General features: G+C 49.0%; 1 protein-coding gene across 1 annotated transcript in view; it reads right to left on the reverse strand.

The window, feature by feature from the left end:
• Positions 1–893: 893 nt before the first annotated feature.
• LOC118230328 (TSC22 domain family protein 2-like) overlaps positions 894–22,077 on the reverse strand; it is a 37,528-nt gene continuing 16,344 nt past the window's right edge. The window contains exons 2-3 of the mRNA XM_035423220.1: positions 2,638–2,689; positions 894–2,281 (exon numbers count right to left, since the gene is read on the reverse strand). Of these exons, the coding sequence (XP_035279111.1) occupies positions 2,030–2,281; positions 2,638–2,689 (304 nt within the window). The 3' untranslated portion in view covers positions 894–2,029. The remainder of the gene's footprint in view (positions 2,282–2,637; positions 2,690–22,077) is intronic.

Raw genomic sequence — 22,077 nt, forward strand, 5'->3', positions numbered from 1 at the left:
GAGTTAGCCTTGTCCTTACTTTGGTTTGTTTTTTTGCATGCACAAATAACACACAGTGCTATTTGGCTCTATCTCTTTGGTAGCTTTGACCATTAGTACACACATCCTGGGGTCTAATGGGGCATCCCAAGAACACACACAGAGGGCCACAGAACCGGTGGAAACCAGGCCTCTCCACACAGAGCAGGCTACGGCGAACCGTGCATTTTGCGGGGGGAAAAAGGAAAAAAAGCGTGCCAACAAGCGTTTTGTTTTGGAATCTGAACGTTGCATTTATTAAATACATTAAAATTTGCAAAGTAACAAAAACGTTTTTTTATCTGCATATGAAATTCAAAAACACCATTTTTAAAGGAACAGAAAGATGGCTCACTTCATTTTCTCTGCCCGCGGCGCGCGTGTGCGGCCCTCGCCGTGCACACAGGCGCCGGGACTACTTTTCTCCGACTCACGGCCAGCTCTTTGTTCTGCTCATCCTCCCTACGGACATTTTTTCACAGACTACTTTATGATACAATAAGAGGGCTGAAATAAAAAATAAAAAAAAAACAAAAAAAAAAAAAAAAAAAAAAAAACATGAGGTAAGAGAGTGGCTTGAAGATTACAGATCATGCAAAACATGCTAACAGCAAAAAAAAAAAAAAAACATTTGTGAAGGAGAGTAACAAAAAAAAAAAACAAATTAAAATACATATAGAGTGCGCATTACAAAATAATAAATGAATTACACAGCTTTGCATCTTTGGTTACAAAGTAGGTTGAACAAATTCACAGCTTTTTTTTTCCCCCCGCCACCCCCCCCCCCCCAACCCACCCCCCCTCAAAAAAATATAAAAATAAGCACAAGATTTTTGTTTTTCTTTCTATTTAAAGTTGGGTGGGGGGGGGGGGAGCAAGTATGGCAATTACCTCTCCGCTCTCAGACAAAGAAACGAGTGACAGAAGCAAACAGTTTTCTTCATCAAAATATCCCACCAAATATTCATTTAAGATTTCATATCACAAGAACTGATGCTTACCTGTACAAACTTTCGATGCTCTTAATACTTTACACTCTATACAACTGTACATTCAAAACTGGAACTGAACTACTGTTTGTAAATAAACAATCCCAAAGTAAAATTGCCATTAGTGTTAGAACTACACCAAAATTTGTCTTTATTATTGCCTACATCGTTAACTAGTTTTTGCAATACTCCACCCCATCCATTGCATGACCAATTACATATTTCAAAGGTTTCAAAAACAATAAGTATTCGCATTAAACTGATTCTGGAACACTGTTCATTTACATTATGAAAATAGCAGCCCTGTAATAAATAAACGCAAACAGTGAAACTGAACTGGTGTGTGACGGATTGGACGCATGTCAAAAGTGCGGTGGCTCTACTGACAGACTGGCACTTCCAACAGCGTGAAACAGCAAGGCCCCAGTCCTCCTCATCCTCCTCCTCCTCCTCCTCCTCCTCCTCCGCAAGATAGTCTCCCCCCCACCCCCTCCGCTGTGATTCTTTCCGCTCTTCTCCCGTGCGAGCCGCACCCCTCACCCCCCGTCGCGAAGGCTGGGCGGGGGGGGGGGTGGTTGGGGCGAGGTGGGGGTGACGGCGAGGAGCGGATCCCGAAACGGATCCCCCTCGCTGATCCCGCGAGCTCTCCTCCCGGTCCGCCGGGCCCCGCCCCAGATCCCGCCCCCTCGCCCGAGCGCCAACGCGAGGGGGAGCCCACAGAAACGCCCCCCCCCCCCGCGGGACCATCGCCCGGGTCCTCGTGGAAGGCCGGGCGGCGCGCGGACACACACACACACACACACACACTGAAGCGGCGGATCTTCACATTTTTTTTTTCGAAGCGGGCGGCAGACAAGATACAGACGGATCTATTTTAGTTTGAGATTTTTTTTCTTTTGTTTTTTTTTTTCCTTTTTTGTTTTTTAACGGTTCGAGTCTGAGGGCGGTGGCCTCTTTTCGTCGCCGTCGTCGTCGTCGGTAACGGCTGTCCCCTCGCCTGCGCGCGGGCCGAAGGGTCGCCTTCACGCCGAGGAGACGTTGGGCTGGGGGGGCGGGGCCTCCGGCTGCTGCTGCTGCTGGGGGGGCGGCGTGGCTCCGGTGGGGTTGCCGGGCTGCAGGGAGAGCTGGGAGAGCTGGTCGCTGTTGGCCAGGGACTTGAGCACGGCGTTCTCCCGCTCCAGCACAGAGTTCCTCTCGTAAAGTTCTTTGATCTGCTCCTTCAGGACCTCCACCTCCTCCCGCACCGCATACATCAGGTGGCTCTTCACTAGATCCTGCAGACAAGGCCAGAGACCCCCGATTAACTGAGCGCCAAGGGCAACGCTGCAGAAATCACTATTTTTCACTATCACTAGGTGTGCAAACTCCTAGAAAATGATTTGCAAAAAAAATCCACACGATAAAGAATCCACCTGTGGAAGCCGGGTAAAGAATACGCATATTCAAAATGTATTTAACCAAGACAGTAGCTAGTAGCTAGAAGTAACAGTGCAATCCACATTTGAGGACGTACCTGGAAATAAGGTTAACACAGCAATTTCTCAAGCAAATTTATCAGCATTCCCTCAAAAGAAATAATAAAAGATGAATAAAAGAAACACAAGAAATATAAAAGAAATCCATCACCTACCATTGCTTGTTCTATTTTGTTGTCAATGGCAACAACACTTGCTCCAGATGCCCTAGAGAGAGGAGAAAAAAGACATTATTAAAACAGGGAAGTAAACATATCCTGGCAAGGCATCCACTTGCCATTCCAGGGAACTGTATATTTTTAGTTTCCAGTGGTTTATCTTCTTTTTTTAGACGCTCAAGTTTTAACTTGAAAAAGAAGCCATCACGTCGTAGGAATTTCTGAAGTAAGATGGTAATCGTCCATATAGATTCCCTTCCAAAGAAACACTTCCGCATGCCCTTATTTCCGTCTCCACGACCCCGTAGCAAGTAAATTAGAATCGAAATGTGCGTGAATCAAGCGATAGAACTAAATTCCTCGCAAATTCCAGTCTGTTTTGAAATTTGTTCATGAGAATACCTGTTCTGCGATGGCAGCAATAGCCGTTGGGAAAAGCAATTACATTTTTTTTTTGTTTTTTGCATACGTTTGGGTTGTCTAATTTAAAAGTACCACCCACTGCCCTAATTCTGGAAGGTTTCTTGAAAACAAGGCATGCAAATTTAGCTCCCAGCATTCTCTGAGCCGCAGCATTGTTCTGCTGGTAGCTGCACCATCTGAAGCTCGTTGTAAAGTTCGTGGGGGTTCAAAGGATAAAGCGTTCTATTCCCCCAAGAGACCCTTCACTCGGTACACGAGGTGTGCCAAAACAAAATATGGCAGTCTCATATTTTTCTTCTCCAGAAATAAACCATGCTCCAACGACTTTCTTGATAGAATTACTTTACGTGACATTTCACATCCCACATCTAAGCAAAACACAACCACTAAATAAAACAGTATTACATTCAAAAGCTGCCACAACAGGTTTCGGCTTTCCCTCGTAAATATTAAGCAAGGCACTGCCACAAAGCGTACAAGATTTTATATGACAAAAAATCTACAGAACATCAACAATCGGTCAACATAAGCGGCTTTAAGATAAAAAAATAAGTTAAGAGCTACAACCATAACTACATTTTACACAGACGAATGTTTTATTTCCTACTTTAATTACGCGCAACCTATTATAAAGGCAATAACAAGACGTTATAAACTGCTCAGCTGTTACATAGGACTCTCAGTTCGCAGCACGCGATATTGACTAATGAGCCGCGAGAAAAACATCCCGAATGCAACGGACAGTATAAACTATCTAGAATTTTTAACCACGTGTGCATATTTCTACAATTTACAGAAAACAACTTACACATTAGGCAAAGTATTATATTCCAAAATAAAGTTTAAATGCAAAAATCGAGGTTACCTGCAGCGTCTTCCGTAGGATATCAAATGACCCGAATATGTGGGTGACGACCCAGGTGAACAGGGCAGTATATAGGCCACTTTGCCACGCATTTTAAGGAAAACACTTCTTCCAATGCCTTTAAATCTTAAATCCTGCTCTACTACAAGCTCACCTGAACATAAAAAATCTTGTACTGAAGACTGTAACCCGAGAAGGTATTTTATACAAGCCAAAAGCCTCCGCTAACAGAAGAGGTGGGGTTAGGTTTAGCCACCCCCTCCACTTCGAATGTCGACTGGCTGAATTTATCAGATTTAGTCTGCCAAAGGCTGTTTACTTTCAGCCGTGTCTCGTAGTGTTGATCGAATAATACCTTTGAAATACAATCATGTTTAAGAGTCAATAACTTTATTAAATTACATAATACAGAATTTCGGCCGTTTACAAAGATATCCTATTGCAATTTCTTTAATCGTATTTCGCGTCGGTTGTTTTAAATAGGCGGTTCTTTTCCAAACAAGACAACTGTACTTCAACAGTGTTTTATTCCAAATTATATGTCAATATAAATTCACAAGCATAATCTTCCGTCATGACTAAATTCCTTCAAAAAGAACAGGCACTCCCGATTATATTAACTGCGCTCTACAAGTAGTTCTCAAATAATACCGATCAAAAGTAGGCTATACAGGCCCAAATAATTCCCTGTATTTTCGCAACAACAATTTAAAAAAAAACCTAGATGTACAATTGCGCATAACTGACATGGTCATTTTCTTAAACGATGTTTAGAACCTTTTCTAATCAGTAAACTTAAAGCCGCTACTTTTAACAGTTCTGTGATATCAATTAAAACGTCATTAAAGGCACGCTTAAAATCTGAGTGCTATAGTTCCCAGTTACCACCAAAAAAAGGTAGGCCTACATATGTAGTGAAAATGGGGCAGGCAATAATAAACTGACTAAGGTTATTCCCTGATGGTATCTGGACCATTAATATCGTAACCCGATCGATTTAATTACATAATGACCGGAGTGGGGGGCGGGAAACGCAGAGGAAAAGAGTGTACAACATGTCCAATCTTTCCCCTGACTGCAAGATCTATATAAACAGACAGAAGACAAGACACTCCATCCTCTGACCGTTCGACCAGGACTTATATGCATCCAGAATTATGGAGATTAGGTGCTGGCAAAGGCACTCGTGTCCTTTACCCGTGGTGACAGCATTAGTATCCGGGGAACTTTTCCGCATTTTCTCCTGCATTATCGAAGGAGGGGGAAAATGTGACGAAGTCAGGGGAGTGCAGACACACGGTTCAATGTTTCTCGTGAACGACTCCCAGTTCAAAACTAACAACAGTCAACATGTGGCCCTCCAGACCACCTCATGTGGAGTTACATAAGCACTTATCCCCCGCAAAACAGCTTTCTCTAACCCCCACCCACCCGAAGACAGCCCCTTCAGACTCAACACAAATATAGTAAAGCCATGTACGGAGGCTCTACAGGGGCATTCGGACATTTACAAGCAATTTTGCGCTAAAAAGTCAAGTGTGTAATTAACGACGGCGATTGGCACAGAGCGTACCTCTCTTATACTGTCGCGAACCCTTTCCCGTTCTGAAGCTTTACAGCGCACCGCACGTCGATGGCAAACGTTCCTCAATCACAAAAGGACTGCAGACACACCGCATCCTACACGCCACAATCAAGGGAGGCGCCTGATTGGTACTCAATCACCGTCAGCCAGACAGCAACATCTGCCTGCCCTCCTTTGCACAGCGGGGGTGAAGATATAACACATTTTCTTTATTCTGTTCTGGATGAAAGCAGAACAGCTTCTGTACGACAGGCAACGTAACAATAACCACACGCCTTTTCGCAATGTTCTTCAGCACAATAAGCAGAGCAGATGCTGATAAAAATAGGCTTAATATGACTTTAAATGATGGTGAAAGCACCGTGAATATTGAGAGACCTCGGAAGATGTACCACTGTTCAGAGGCTGAATATTAAAACAACGGAAATGCGGATAGTTACAATCAAATATTGGTATTAGGCTAATTTACCTAACAAAAAAAGCAAATGGTGGGAATTAGTTGATGAAAAATTGCATTCAGACCCAGCTTGTTCTGCCAGTTACCCCTCCACCCGGCAAGCCAATACAAACAGGCACATGGAAAAACTTCACAAAAATAAGCTGTTAATTAATTCCAGAGAATGTCGCCTCCTGCTGGCAGACTTGTATACTGAGTTTGACAAATCCTGAGTAACAGTGAACAAGGTTTCCTTACAAAAAGGAACACGAAAAAGGTACTGGCTAACAACTTTAGTCAAGCGTCATAAATTGCAACGCGATAACTGAACTAAGATAATTTAATTATGTAATGGCATTTTCCAGCAATATGGGCACCAATGCTGAGAAGCAGTGAGCTAAAGCAGAAAAGGGCTGAATTCTAGATGGGAATCGATACAGTACCCACAATGCTCAGAACTTTAAGCACTCAAATAAATGTAAATTTATACATGCCCCGCCAGGGCGTAACTTGGATGGCATATCTGCCATCCAATTTTATTAGGATGTTCAGAACTTCACGTGACAGGCCTTGAGCCAGTTCCTTCCATCTTCAGCTCATGTGAATCACAACAATTTCTTTATTCCCCACTTTGGATTGGCAATTATTTTAGGCCCGCTGCCTGGCTAAAACTGGTTACCTCAGACTGGGAGGACGCACACAAATACAGCACCCGCAGCAGCCCCGCCGGCCGAGCGGCGCATTTACCGCGCCTGGGGGCGGCGCATGCCAGGACGCAGTCGCCGCGCCGACCGAACACCCTCCCTCCCCCGGCGACGCCACATCGTGGGCAACCCTACGGGGCTGCTGGGCCGGTCGACGCCGACAGGGTCAATATTTAAACTTTAAACCGGATACATAACGCTGTACTTTAGAGAGCCAGGGCTTTAGCCGGGACAAAGATCTTATTGCGACCGGTGAGTGAAAAATCACCATTACCGAACCAGTAACCACCCAAAATTCCATTCGACTGACGACGAGCATTCCCCTAACCCCTCGCCCCACACCCATGGCCAGTGAAAAGTTGTCCTTGGACAAGCGCACAAACAACACTTTTGTGTGCAGTAATATCCCGGCGCGGGTCCGCAAAACAAAGTTGAGCATAGGTCGGCCCTAAACAAAGTGCTGGAGGGGCGTTGGGGTCGCTGGACTTTCCCCCACCTCGCCTGTCTAGACGGCGTCGCGCGGCCCTCGCCGTCTGCCTTAGCGACCGCGTCGTTCCCAAAAGCCGTACCCCGTTCCCGGGGGGGGCGAGAGAGCCCCGCCTGAGAAGGCCTCGAACGAGTTCACTCCACAAACACGGAGGACACAGGACACACGTTGTCCAGGAAAATGTAGGCCTGGCCTAACGATGGACCGAGATGGTCAGCGGCCGAGGCCCAGGCCGATCGGTCTATTTCAGAGCGGGCGGGTGGGGATGGGGGTGGCGGGGTGGGTGGGGGGGCATGCTGGAGCGCGGTTTTAACGACCGAGGCCGGACCACAGGGAGAGATGGAGACCAGCAGTCTGGTTGAGTCCAACAATCCTGTGAATCGGTTTCTTTGTTTCCTTTCGCTCGTAGTCTTAGTGCTTCTCGTTTCTCCGTGAGTCTCTCTCATGAGCCACGGTAAAAAGGCGCCCTCGCTTACATTATGATTAAACTGACATCTTTAAAAAAAAAAAAAAAAAGGATTGCCATGTTAATGCTCTCCTTTTGGTGAGCGTTGTTTTTTTAAACGTCATTACCCCCTTTCTCTCCCCAGTACGGAAGGGCCTATTCAGCAGTGCTCACTGTCGTATCTGTGATTGATTCAGGAGAGGAAAGTCGATCGTGTGCTCGCCTCAGAAAGTTTGTCACGTCAGCTGCCTCTTCCAGTCGAAGTTCTTCGAGTTGGACTTGCAGGCACCCAATCGACCAGCAGGGGTCGCTGGTGTGCGATGAGCACTTGTAGGCTGATCCTAACACACTGAAACTCCCCCTATCATGGGAATTTGATGCTTGGGTCGGCTGTGCATCCCTCTGCAGTGCTGATGACCAGTCAGCCCTGACACAGCAAGGATTCGATACCTGATTCGATACCTACGGGGCCCATCTGTACACTAGATGTCCACTGGTGAGGGGGGTGGGGTGAGGTGGGGGTGATGTCCTTTGTCTGGGGGACTGGCCAGGAGAATGGAGAATGCTGCGACAATCAGGATCATCACTAGACCTGGCGCGCTTCCCAGATAAAGCAGGGGACAGGGAGGGGTCAGCGAGTCGCCAGCTGACCCCGTAACGATACCTGGGGTCAGAGGTCAGAGGTCAAAGAGCCCGTGCGCAACGCAAGCGTTTCTTCTCACAGGACGGCTGTCGGGTCCTGAAGACGGATCACTCGAAATTCAGAAAGGACAGGAAAGCGAACCGGGTCTGCTCAGGACAACAAACAGAGCAGGAAAGAGGAGCAGAGAAAATGAACAGCAGGAGAGCCCGTACGCCCGTACCTACAAGACAAAGTGATTCCATACGGTGACCGCTGCAGTTACGAAATCTATAAAGGAGTCTCAGTAAAGCAACAATAGCCCATCGCAGAGGCATTATGGTTCAGGCTGCGCTCCCCCTCAGTGGGCTTGCGTTGCATAATATTTTTGTTTTGTAGAAATCCATAGCCATGGCAACCTGTATAACTTGCGTATGCAGCTGGGGACGCCCGAGACGGCTTAAATGCGCTGCTCAAGGTAACGACGGTAGCGCTCCACCTGGGAACTGCACCTGCGACCTTCTGGCTGCTAGCCAGTCCCGCCCCCCACACGTCGACCCCACCCAGGGACGGGTTCATTCGAGGGAGAGTTCCGAAGAGGTCCTCGGGGTAGCCCCCCCTGGCTGAGCAGCCCCGTTTTACGGCCGCAGCAGTTAAACGGCGGGAGGGGGGCGTGTCTGAAGCGGGGCCGGGCTCGGTCGCCGCGGCGGCGCGCGGTCCGGCGATGTCGCGACCGCGCAGAGGACGCCCTGTCCTCGGTGACAGCTCTGCTCTCCGCTTTCGGCCTCACCTGTCCAGATAACGGGCGTTCTTGTGATTCAGACAGGCGCCATTTTGCAATCCTATTCCACGCTGTTTATGCTTTCTCAGGAAAAGGGGTTTTTCTCCTGGATGCCTTTCCATGAAAGCCACGCTTGTTCGGTTCTTTCCTTAATGGCGGAGTCATGAACTCTTAACATTTGGCGTGTTGACAGAGGCCTGCAGACCCCCGGATGTAGCGTTTCGGCTCTTTACTTGGAGCCTCATACGACCTGATCTCAAGGTGAATTTGCTGGGACGCCCACTCCTGGACAGATTGACTACTGTACCGAATGCTCTCCATTTGCAAAGAATCTCTCTCACTGTGGAATGACGGACTTCATATTGTTTGGAATAGCCTTCCCAGGGCGATGAGCAGCAACAACTGCTTCTCTGAGATCATCACAGATCATTTTTGTCCTCTGCATGCTATTAAAACAAACCTGGATGCTCCAGACCAAAGTGTCAGCTGCTGCATTTATATACAAGTGGCAGTACTTCCTAATAATCAATTAATCATATGTACTTTATTAGTAGCAGCTGGCTCTAATTGACTTCTTAATGGATATGAAACCAGTAAGGATGCTCTTACTTTTTGCCACACATGTTCTGCATGTTGGCTTTTTTGGTTGAATAAATAATGATAAAGTAAAAAGTGTGTGTGTTTTGAGTCGAATGAGGTTAGATTTATCTATCGTTAGGACTTGAAGATTTGACTAGGGTTAATGTCCTCATGTAAAACCATAGAACTGAAAGAGGGTTTATACTCTTTTTACATCACTGTGCAGCATCTAGCCTATACCGTGACAGCCTACAACCTGTTAGCCTATTCACTGAAAGGTTAGACGAATGTCTGTTTTTATTTGTCCAGTGTATGGAAATTTGCATACGAAAAATAGTATTACATAACGCACCCAGTAAAATCAAATATTTAAGGGAAAAGCAAGCCTTTTCAAAAAGATTTTCTCGAATTCTTTTTTTTCATATTCATGCCCTGAAATGACATTAGCTGTTGCACTCATTTAAATTTCTACCGGTTACGCCCTGGCGGGGAATGTACAAATTTACATTTATTTGAGCGCTCCACCGGTCCCATGGGGGTCAGTCGACTCAATCCGCACCCCTTCCCGGGTACACATACTCACCCTCACGTGAAGGACCGGTGCACTGACCGAGGCACAGACACGGGCTGGGTACTGACCTTCACAAGAAGGACCCCGCGCTCGCTTCCTCGATCGCGGCCGTTTGTATCGCGAGCCATTTTTCCCCTCTGATTTCAGGGGTGACCACACGGTTGTGTAACGGTCGTGACCATACGGTTGTGTAACGGTCGGCTTAATTAGTTTCAGTCGTGCGCTCGCAGCGATGGCCGAGCGGAACGCATGCAGACTGCAGTGCTTTTCTCCAGCTGTTGCAGAAGAGAAAGGACCTGCTCTAGAACAGCTCCGAACAGTTTGAGAGCTCAGAATTACTGGGGGTCTACCTGCAGATGCTATAGCTTGAGACATCAGCCTCTAAACTTTTTTTTTGAAGAAGTTAAAATGTATCCTAGCTGTAACGCGTTAAAGTACTTGCAGGTGTTCATGAAGGAGCTACATAGCAGAAAGACAAATCGCATTTCCATGTTAATTTGACTAATTCTTAGCAAAAATGTCGGCCCTGTAATATGAAGCTTTCAACGTGTAAGATGCACTGAAGTACCATGGCTGAGGGCTGACAATTATCAAATTGTAAAATGTCAGAGAGTTCGAGCACAGAACAACAAATCTGAGACGCGGTGGTATGGCAACTTAAGAAAGATTTACTGCAGTTCCTTTTCAAGCTTTGCGTAGATAGCAGATACAAAACAACTAAAACCCAAATACCCTGCGTTCCTATTTTTAGAGCGGTTCCCTGTTTCGACCAATTCTGCGGGTCAACAATGCTGGCCATTCACTACCAAACTTGGAACTCTAACTTGGAAACGTCAGAAGATGCTCTAATATCATAAAGTCATCAAGTTAAGTAATCGACCCTTAATCGACCTTACAGAAGGAGTCCTCGATGGTCAAAAACAAAGTAAAAGAGGTAAAGTAAGGCCATGGCTAACAGCAAAGAGACCCATTATAAGCCAATTCAATTGCATTCATTGTGTAACAAAACTGTAATCTCTTAAACACTTGCATGGCTCTCTTTGAGGGAGGGCAAGGCCTACAGTGGAGGGTGACTCAGAGGGCACGACTGCCTCTGCTCCAGAAATCTTGCACTGGGCCATTTTCACTGTGGTTTAGCAAAAACGAATACCAGCCAATTTCCTTTTGTGCCCGGCGATATGTGCCGCCTCACCCGTGTATATCTGTTCCCTCACCTCACAGAATCACCGCCGGTTTCCACCGGGTGCGGGTCTGTGACGCGGTTTTGTTCCATCCTCCACGCGGCTTCGTACCCCACCGGGAACGTTTCAGAAGCAGAGCGTTTTGTCTGCCCGATTTTGTTGACTTTCCTGATTTGGGTCATTTTTCCTTGATTTTTGTGCTTCTGCCATGGGTGAGTAGGCTACGTAGGTAAATTGTTTCTTTTTTTGTCTGTTTTAATTGTTCTTATTTCCTACTTTGTTGTGCTGTAGCCTACAGACAAACTTAATACAGTTAGCCTAAGTCCAGTTATGAACGACACGGATCAAAGATTTGTGGCTGCGTTTTAGTCGTTAAAAATACATTCATCCTCGTAATTATTTCGTATCTATATTTCACATACAGTGCGTGTTAGCAGGAGGAGAACACTTGCATTTCTTCTCCTAAATTGAAGCGGCCCAGAAGAGGCTTCCGTCGAAAACAGACAGAGGCGCGTACTTTCAGCGGAGCGGAGCGGAGAGCCGCTCCCGGGACGCTTCCGAAAAACCGTGGCGGCGCGTCTGGTGGAATCACGAGCGTCGATCAGCGTCGCAGCCGGAACGCGACGCAGACGCACCCGGTGGAAACCGGGGGGGTCGGTTACCTTACCTGGTTGTATCGGTTGCCTTACCCGACGATAGCCGGCGGCAATGCGATTTCTGCTTGACCACTGACCGGCCCACAGACTCGATACGGTCATCCACTCAAGGAGAGGAAATGACGCGTTCAGTGGGCATTAATCATGACGGGACGCCGATTCTCCCTGTCACTGGGGACAAGTCCGATCACGCCGCACACTTGCCTTTTCCAGTAAACTCGCTTCGGCTCGGCCTTGGTTAAACGAGGTTAGTTTCGGTGCGCCGTTTACAGTTAACAAGCCTGGGGGGGGGGGGGGGGGGGGGGGGGGGTCACCACAGATCACACAGGGGCCGAGCGGAACGCACGCAGACTGCGATGCTTTTCTCCAGCTGTTGCAGAAGAGAAAGGACCTGCTCTAGAACAGCTCCGAACAGTTTGAGAGCTCAGAATTACTGGGATCTACCTGCAGATGCTGTAGCTTGAGACATCAGGCTCCAAACTTTTTTTTGAAGAAGTTACAATGTATCCTAGATGTAACGCGTTAAAGTACTTGCAGGTGTTCATGAAGGAGCTATATAGCAGAAAGACTAATCACATTTCCATGTTAATTTGACTAATCCTTAGCAAAAATGTCCTTAACCTGGTTGTATTGGTTGCCTTACCTGACGATAACCGGTGGCAATGCGATTTCTGTTTGACCACTGACCGGCCCACAGACTCGATACGCCTTGTACCCCCTCCCACCTGCCCAAAGGGATCACAGAGCTTCTCCACCCTAGCTCCTCAGTGGTGGAACGAACTCCCCGTCCCTCTTCGAACCTCCCCCTCACTATCCATCTTCCGCCGTGGCCTGAAGACTCATCTCTTCAGACTATACCTGGACTAACCACCACGCTGTATATTTCACTCTTTTATAAACCCCCCCCCCCCCCCCCCCTTTCATGACACTTGTTACATCCCAGCACTTTTTTGGTAATTTGTATTTGTCCTAATACTGTAGCTTATTCTTCTGCCTAGTTGGCTTTGCAGAGGTTAGGTCAGAATAGTGTTCACTGTGTGAACTAAACTGTGTTCATGGCTAGAAATAGCTGTACAAAATAAGTATTGTACCTTACTGAACCTGTGTTTAGCAGTTGTCTATGACCGTGAAATGCACTTTTTGTACGTCGCTTTGGATAAAAGCATCTGCCAGGTAAATGTAATGTAATGATACGTCATCCACTGGGCATTAATCGTGACGGGACGCCGATTCGCCCTGTCACTGCGGACAAGTCCGGTCACGCTGCACACGTGCCTTTTCCAGTAAACTCGCTTCGGCTCGGCCTTGGTTAAATGAGGTTAGTTTCGGTGCGCCGTTTACAGTTAACGAGCCTGGGGGGGGGGGGGGGGGTGTCACCACAGCTCACACAGGGGCCGTCGGTAGGGACGTTTATCGGCGAAACGTGGAACGGGCCCAGGCTTAGAGACTCATTTATAAGTTTCATAGAAAGAACCGGGTTACTGCTGTGGCTATGAGGCAAGCAGGAAACACAACTTTAGAAACTGTGAGAAAGGTTGAAGAAAACTCAAGGTGGGACCATTCAATGTTGAAAACAAGAGCTCACCTTGAGGCGAAGCAACAGAAGAAAAAAAAAAAACCCACGAAAGTGGAATATCTGTCATACCTCGCCCGAGGCCTGCAGCTGAAGGGCTCAGCCAAGTCGGGAATTTCATCGCGGGCTTGTCAGGCAACACGAGCAGCAGAGGATCAGTGTTAGGGCCGAGTCTGACCTCACGTTGCTGCTATTTTCTCCAGTGACTCCCATACTTCAGCAAAACCAGCAGACGCACCACCCAGAATTATAGGTTTCAATCTACCGACAGAATCAAGAAGTAGCCCCACGCAGTAACACTGTTTTTGCAAAGCATCTGTAAATTTGAACAGCCATTTCGGGCGCTAAGCAGGTTTTACTGCAAGCAGACATGACAAAGACCACCCTGTTCACTTTCTGGTAACTTTGAAATGAAATGAAATGTTAACTGTAATTCTAACCTCTGAAAATATCTTGATGGGATAATTAACTAATTATCGACATATCAGACCCATAAAAGAGTTACTTGAAGGGTGCTTCTCGCTTTAAACCACACAAATTGCCTCGTTCCACAGGCCATGATAAAGCCTGCAGGTCTTCAGAAACTTACGGTTCTAAAATATCCTTCATCACACACAAAAACCGTCTAGGCCAATCGAGGACATTACACTAAAACCGACACAATATCCAGAAACTCATGAAGTGAACGGCCCCTTTAAGAACCTCAAGTACTGGGCAGTAAAGCAAAAAAAAAAAGTTGTTCTCATACTGTGCTGGGCCATTTGGGAAAAAAAAGCAAAGCAGTTCTCGTAAAGGTACAGAACGCAATAAAAGGCCCGGAGCCTGAAAAAGGAGTATCCTCCAGATCCTACGGTGCGTTACCGGGCCGGGCCAGGCCGACGGGCTCCTGAGGGACGGCTAAAACCCCAACGCAGCGACGCAACCGCGACCGGTTCAGAAACGTTCTGACCGAGGGAGGACCGGACCATCGGGTGCGAAACACAGGATTCGAAGGGTACGGGCCGTCCTCAGCGCGAACGCTAACCGCCGAGGGAGACTGCTTCCGGACGAGGCCCTTTTTTAATTAAGCGCAGCCCGTCGCAGGGAGAGCCCGGTCACACAGCGCCTGCCGGATGTTTTTAACTCCTCTGGGCATTAGGGAGGAAGGCACGGTCTCAATGACCAGCTTCCGCTCCCCGAGTGAGCAGCAAGGGGCGGGACATTACATTACATTACATTACAGGCATTTAGCAGACGCTCTTATCCAGAGCGACTTACACAGCATTTTTTTTTACATAGCATTTTTTACATTGTATCCATTTATACAGCTGGATATATACTGAAGCAATTCAGGTTAAGTGCCTTGCTCAAGGGTACAACGGCAGTGTCCTACCCGGGAATCGAACCGGCGACCTTTCGGTTACAAGCCCAGTTCCTTACCCACTGTGCTACACTCTGTCCATCTCCCCAAAGGTCAAACCCGCCGCAGAGGAGCTTCGGCCAATCGGTGACGCCTCAGCGTGCGATGTAAACACGCGCAGAGGACGGCGAGAATCAAACCAGCAACAAGCCGCTACGATGCGGGTGCGGGTCCTGCTTCGAGGAAATGACGTCCCAGCACGCGTAGGGCCGTGTGCAAAAATGCTGGACGGGCCTGGTGGCTGGTAATTACTGCACGGCTGCAAGAGGAAACCTGCCTGACATTGAAAGAGGAGTGGACTGAGCATGCGCAGCAAGATCTTGAGTGACCATGAAGTATTGTTCTGATGTTTTTTTTTCCTCTTTTTTAATCGTTTAAATTTAATTAACATTTTATCCCAGATTTCCACAACCCGGACAACTTCACTTGTTGACCTCCTGCTGGAACCCCTCCTGCCGACGTCAGGGGGGAGAAGCCAGACAAGCGACTCCTCCAAGTCATATGACGCCTATTCTCGCTTCTGTTCGCACTGCAGACGCACCACCAATTAAACGCTGCCTGTGCCATCGGAGGACAACGAGCTCAGACTGTCTGTGTGCCCGCAGACACCTGGGTCTGACCAGGAGTGGTCGCTAGAGAGCAGTGACAACAACAGAACTAGTCAGTGTGCCTGTCCTGCCCCCCCCCCCCCAATCATTCTCCGACCAACTGTTGCCATAGCGGTGCTGACATGGGCTACAGGAAACCGCGGCGCAGAGAGGGAGCCCCGAGACCAGGGTGCAGTGCGGCTGCACGCGTCGGACGCAGCGCCGCGACCGACGCGACGCCGCGGCCGAGGCCCCACCGCACCGACTCAGAGGCTCGGCGCAGGCAGCCGATCAAAGAGAACAGGCTTTGCTTTGCAAACCCGTAATACCAGTCGCTACAGCTACACGAAACCACAGCCGCTGTTCTTAGCGCAGCGGCGTCCCACCACGCTTTTTATATCCACGGAGCAAGTCTAACTCTTTAAAAATAAACAACAGGCAGCCAACATAGCCTAGCGAAAGCTAGCCTACACATTACAGGGTAGAAATAAGAACAATATCTTTCTCATAAGAGCGCTTTTGTACTGGCTAACCTATGCAATAGTCGGTTGCATGGTAACCTGAACATGTAGCAATTTTTCATGAAACCTGTATATTAATGCTGATGACTGAACATTCATGCCTGAGCATTGGTTAGCTCACGTTAGAAAAATTGGGCAGTGAATACACCTTGTGATTTTGAGAGCAGTCTGAATTCTTAATTGAACTGGGAATTTCTAAATTGAATTGCAGCAGAAAAAGGTCGCAGGACCTAGACAATGAATCTGAATTAGGCCTAAGTGAAATTCAAACATCCAATTCATTTAATTTATCACTATAAGCAATGTCTACTTTGATATCAATGACACATGGGTTGTCTTAGCAGGATTGCAACATTTGGCAATTTCCTAAAATACACAAAATTAAAATGAATTCAAGAACAGTTGTTGGCCAGTACTAAAACGTATGCATGCAGCACATGATTTCCACTTTACTAAATATTTGAAAAATACATTGCCTATAATGCATCACTTAAAGGAAGAAGGAATAAACACTCAGATGTCTTCACAACACTTTTGCACATCTGACATCTAAGGTAGTATTTTAAACTACACTAGAAGTCAATGTTTGGGAGAGGGACATCTTTCAAAACGACAAACGAGGTCACCGTGTTCCATAAATGACTAGAATTTATTTGAATGTCATTTCGTTAAATTTTTTCTTCCAAGAATTCCAATGCAAATGCTGCATCCTGGAGGACCGCTTCAATTCCAAAAACGATTTCACGAACGGAACTGGAATTGAATCCAAAAAACGACAACCACCGCTAGAGGGGGGAGAGACCCCTCAGGGCGGGCGTACATTATACCGTTTTCCCACGGGTTACGACGTCAGGAGGTCGGATGCCCTCTCGCACTTAGATTCGAGAGGTTCAGATTGTGACAACCGTTCAGACGACAGCACAGACTACACGAGCTCTCGACCAGATCAGACGATGTTCAAAGCACAGCGGGCAAAACACCATAACCCGGACTGGTCAGAACGCAAGCCGTTCGGAAACGCAGAACTGGCCTCTCGTGACCTCTCACACCTGACAAATTCAAGACGACTGCACCCAAATGTTTTCGACGTGTCAAAAAAAAACATTCGGGAGCCCGTAAGCCTGCAGGATCGGCTGGGAATAGTATCTCATACACCTTGTGGTTCGAGACGTTACGACCGAACACTTTTCTAAAGTTTAAATTACAATTTTTATTCCTGATCTGCTTAAAGGGCGGAATAAAAGCCGGGACAAAGTGGCAGGCTTGTTTTGTGTACTAGCCCCCTCAGGCTTACCGCAGCGAGGCCCCTGGGTGGCTCACCTTGTGAAGGCACCGCACAGACGGGGCCCCGGGGTCTGGCACCGAATGTGGGAGGCCCCGCAGGGCCGCACATAATTGGCTCCAACGGCGCCAAGGACCGAGGACAGGCGGGGGTTTCTGTCGTGTGCGTTTACCATGTCTCGCAGTTCTACAGCGACCCCTGCTGGTCGTGCCGTCGCCTGCGCTTTTTATACAGAGCCGTGCGTGGAAGCATCTGTGTCTGCGGGAGCCAGACTAGCAGCTCCACAGTTCCAATGGCGAGGTTTCCTGGAGAAATTCACCAGTGGACCGGGAAAGGGGGACTACGATTACAGTGGACCGGGGGGAAATTATCAATTTTTGGGTGTGCCAATCAAAAACTGGGGGTGTCTGGGACACCCAGGAAACGGCGTGCCGCCACCGCTGGTCCATTGGAAGAAAGTGTCCACGCTCTCCCGAAAAGAACCAGGCATTCTTAACTGGGGAAGAAACTCTCTGCCGCCCCCTTCAGGCGACCTGTGCAAAATCTCTGCGGCGAGTGATAAGTGTCGGCTTGGGCACGCTGCCTGTGCCTCTGCATTATTCTGCAGGCTTGCATTTCCCCCACCCCCCCTCTGCCCCCCCCCCCTCCAGTTTCACTTCCTGCGAGCGCTTTTCGTTCTTCATTCAGAGGCGCTAACGTTCGGTCCCCTTTCGCTTTTCACAAGTGCCGCGATGGACGTTCTGCATTCTGAAACAACTTCCGTTCAGAGACCAGATATTTATTTAAATCTCGGAAAAATAAAGAAATTACGTGCGACGGCGCCTCGGTCTCAAAGCTGTAAATCGGCCGCGTGACACGGCGTCAGCTGCTCTGGCCGCGGTCTCCGCGCCCCCCCGCGACACTTCCAGAACATTCTGCGAGCTCAGCTCGGTTACGTTTGATTCTGCCGGAAATTTCTCAGACATCTCTTCTGTTTGTAGCGATTGCCCAGGGTTGGGGCAAGGCTTACCTAAGAACCCTGTGACCTGTGGATTACTGTGGTAAAAAAAAAAAAAATTAAGTTGTTTTGCGAGAGAAATTTTATGGCTGAAAGAGTGATTCAGACTTTCATACCCTGAACATCACGGGGTAATTCTGACTGTCATACCCTGAACACCACAGAGTAATTCTGACTGTCATACCCTGAACGCCACAGAGTAATTCTGACTGTCATACCCTGAACACCACAGAGTGATTCTGACTCCCACACTCTGAACATGAAAGAGAGGTTCTGGACTCCCACACCCTGAACATCACAGAGTAAATCTGACTGTCATACCCTGAACACCACAGAGTGATTCTGACTCCCATACTCTGAACATGAAAGAGAGGTTCTGGACTCCCACACCCTGAACATCACAGAGTAAATCTGACTGTCATACCCTGAACACCACAGAGTAAATCTGACTGACATACCCTGAACACCACAGAGTGATTCTGACTCTCATGCCCTGAACATCACAGAGTAATTCTGACTCTTATTCCCTGAACATCACAGTGATTCTGACTCCCATAACATGACGGAGGATATAGAGATGGAAAGAAAGACTGAGAGTGAATGACAGTTGTAGAGAGAGAGACATAAACAGTGTGTGTATAAGAGAGAGAGGAAGCGAGGGATAGAGAAACAAAGACAGAGTAACAGAGTAAGAGAGAGAGTGTGTGTGGGTATGTGCGCCTGCATGCATGTGTGTGTGCGTGTGCATGTGTGTGTGTGTGTGTGTGTGTGTGTGTGAGTGGGAGGGAGGGTCTTTTTCAGTGAGGGGGGGGGGGGGGGGGGGGGGGGGAGAAAGAGAGAGAGAGAAAAAAGAGAGAGGGGAGCAGATGTTACACAATCTCTAATAAACAGAGTGGCTGGTAACTAAGACAGTGTGTCTCTGTTGGGGCAGTGCTGTGGAAGGCCTGAATGTTTCAGCGAACAGAACTATACCCCCAACTCTACACTCACAATCTCCATTACGTTCACCAGGCAACCAGGCAACCCGTATGTACGCAAACAGCTTTCCTCAACCGTTCAGCTGGACTTCAAAATAACAGTCACACGCAGCAATACTGCATCACGAAGAGCGCTTTCACTGCAACTCATTTTCACTGCAAGCAGCAAATTAAAAGCCTTTTTCCCTTCTCAAACTCTTTTTTTTTTTTCTTCGGTATCTTGCATCCCCGGTTTAAGCGTTTCCTAATTTGCGGGGAGGCGGGGACTTTTCGTGTGCCGCCCCCAGCCGCCTGTCCCGCACGCCGCAGCGCGTTAGCAGCGAAGGCGCTCCTTCGCGCGTTCGGCGTTACCTCGCGCGACACGGCTTGCCCCCGACGGCGGGGGCCTCCGGAGCGGGTACAGAGTGTTCGGCGCGGGGGGGCTGGAGCGCGGGGGGCTGGAGCGCGAGAGAGAGAGCGAGCGACAGGAAAAGCGCCGCCCCTCTCAGGCCCGCGCTGCGCAGCGGGGGTCGCGGGGGGCTCCGCTCGCCCGGTTGATTTATCGCGCGCTCCGACGTCTTAACTCGAAGCAGACCGCCTTTTTCCTCGAGTTCCTGGCAAGGCAGGCGATTACCTCACAGCCAGACGCAGCGCGGGGCTGTGCATTTTTTCTCCCCCCCCCCCTCCGACCCCCCCTCCACTGAACCTTTCGCGGTTCTTGGAAAATACCAGATATTGCGCAACCGAGCAAAGCTGCCTTCATTACCCCCCCCCCCCATCCCCACCCACCCAAAAAAATGCGAGGCTAACAAACGCGCAGGAGGATGCTAACGGTTTCCTCGAGAGAAGCTTTGGAGAGTAAGCCGCTGTTTTTACATCAGTTTTTTACGGTCAATGCAAAAGGCGGCCAGAAGAGCTGCCGGGCTGCCGGGAGGGACCCGCCCGGAGACCCTCTCCACTTTCGAGCGAGGGCTCGAGCGTACGAGTCCCAGGGCCGCCGAGAGACGCGACGACCCGCCTTCCGGAACCTTCCGGGGCTGTGCAGCGCGCGCCCCTACGGCCGAATTTAAAATCTCAAAGCGAGCTTCGGTGGCCTACGGACCCGCGAAGAGGCGCGAACGGGCGTCGAACGACGACGGCGTTCCAGCTGGCCGCTGCCCAAGCGGCTCTCTCTCAGAGGGCCCCGTTCTCAGAAACGCGGATTGCTTTTAAAGCGAACTCGAACCCCCGAGTCCAGCCAAAAAAACCTAAATGCGTTCCGTCTGCCTCTCTGCAAAATGGTAAACGGCGAAGGGTCGAGTGCGAAAAGCGTAAAGCTCGTAAGCTCCCTCCGATCCAGGGCGTCTCCCGCACATGAGGTCATCCGGGAATGAGAAGTCGGGGGGGGAAGAGGCAAAATCGTACCGACAGCTGTATTCAGTTCTGTTTTTATTATGAATTCATATAAACCTGCCATGCGGCATACGCGGCATACTGTTGACATACACTGTTGGGCTGCGTGCATTGAGCTGTTATGCCGCGCGGAACGCTTAGTTACATTTCTGACGATTCATTATTTTCCTTTTTCCCCCGCTTCCTCATTTTCCCTGACTGCAATGCGTGATTTCTGCACTCTCGCATGCAAGAGAAATGAGTAACAGGAAGTCGCCGAGGGGAAAAATCTTCATTAATTTCAGCTCGAATAATTGTGAAACAAACGCATATTTGAAAATGGCCTTTGCGCCACACCACTCGCAAAGGACAGTGTTTAAGAACCGAACGTGGGGAGGATTCTCTCTACCCGAAGGTGGGGGAAAGCGAACAGTTGTGGGTCGGGCGGCCCGTGCGCTGAAACTCCAGGCCCCCCCCCCCCCCCAGACGGTCCCGCACAGAGGCGCTCGGGACTCAGGGGCGATCCCGTCCAGACGTCAGCCGCAAAAAAAAAAACACGACCGCGTCATCCGGCCCCCGTTCATCACTCGCCTCCGCAGCCTGAAAAATAGGTCAAGGAATGTGCCTCCCAGCGGCGGGTCACCTGCGAGCGCGCCGCGGCGGAGAGGGGAGAGCCCCTTCACGGGGACGTGCGGCGGCTTGCCTTCCACCCAGGATTTCGCTGCGGGGGGAAGGGGGGGGGGGGTTCTGGGGGACACCGTGAACGTCAAATCCCAGAACGGTCAAAAAAAAAAAAAAAAAAGGAACGCAGTCACGGAAAACAAATGCTTCAATTTTGAAGCTTTCGAGTTCAAAACATACCTTTCTACTAAAAGCTTAACCGAGCCCTGAGAGGGGTGTGAAAGTGCGTCCCGCGTGAGTGAAGGGTTTCGTGTTCAGCCAGCGTGAAGGAACCCTTAAAATTCACCTGGTGGTCTACGGGCTGCCTGGTGAAGACCTGGAGGGTAAGCACGCCTCTCTCTCATGGCGATAAAAGCTTTTTGCCATCAGACAAATGTGGGCGGGGAGCGAAGCTAGGGGGCGGGCAGGGGCTCGGCCAATTGCGGGACAGGATTGAGCCCGCGACTAAGAAAGAGGGGTCAAACGCGACCCGTCCCGTGCGGTCAGGCTCGTGACCTTACGGCACCGCAAAGCCTGCGCTTTCCGGAGTGAGATAAGGCGGCCCAAATTCTGAAGGTTCATGCGCTTTGCTCATAAACCAGCGGTCAGTTAGCCCGTTAGCCTGCTTCTTATGATAAACCAGCGGTCCAGTTAGCCCGTTAGCCTGCTTCTTATGATGAAGTACGATAGCGGTGCTCTTTACGGAAGCGGCAATGACTTGAGAGACAACGCTGGCAATGCACGCTTTCCGGACACCGC

This window comes from Anguilla anguilla, chromosome 6 (genome assembly GCF_013347855.1).
Source record: "Anguilla anguilla isolate fAngAng1 chromosome 6, fAngAng1.pri, whole genome shotgun sequence".
Classification (NCBI taxonomy): domain Eukaryota; kingdom Metazoa; phylum Chordata; class Actinopteri; order Anguilliformes; family Anguillidae; genus Anguilla; species Anguilla anguilla.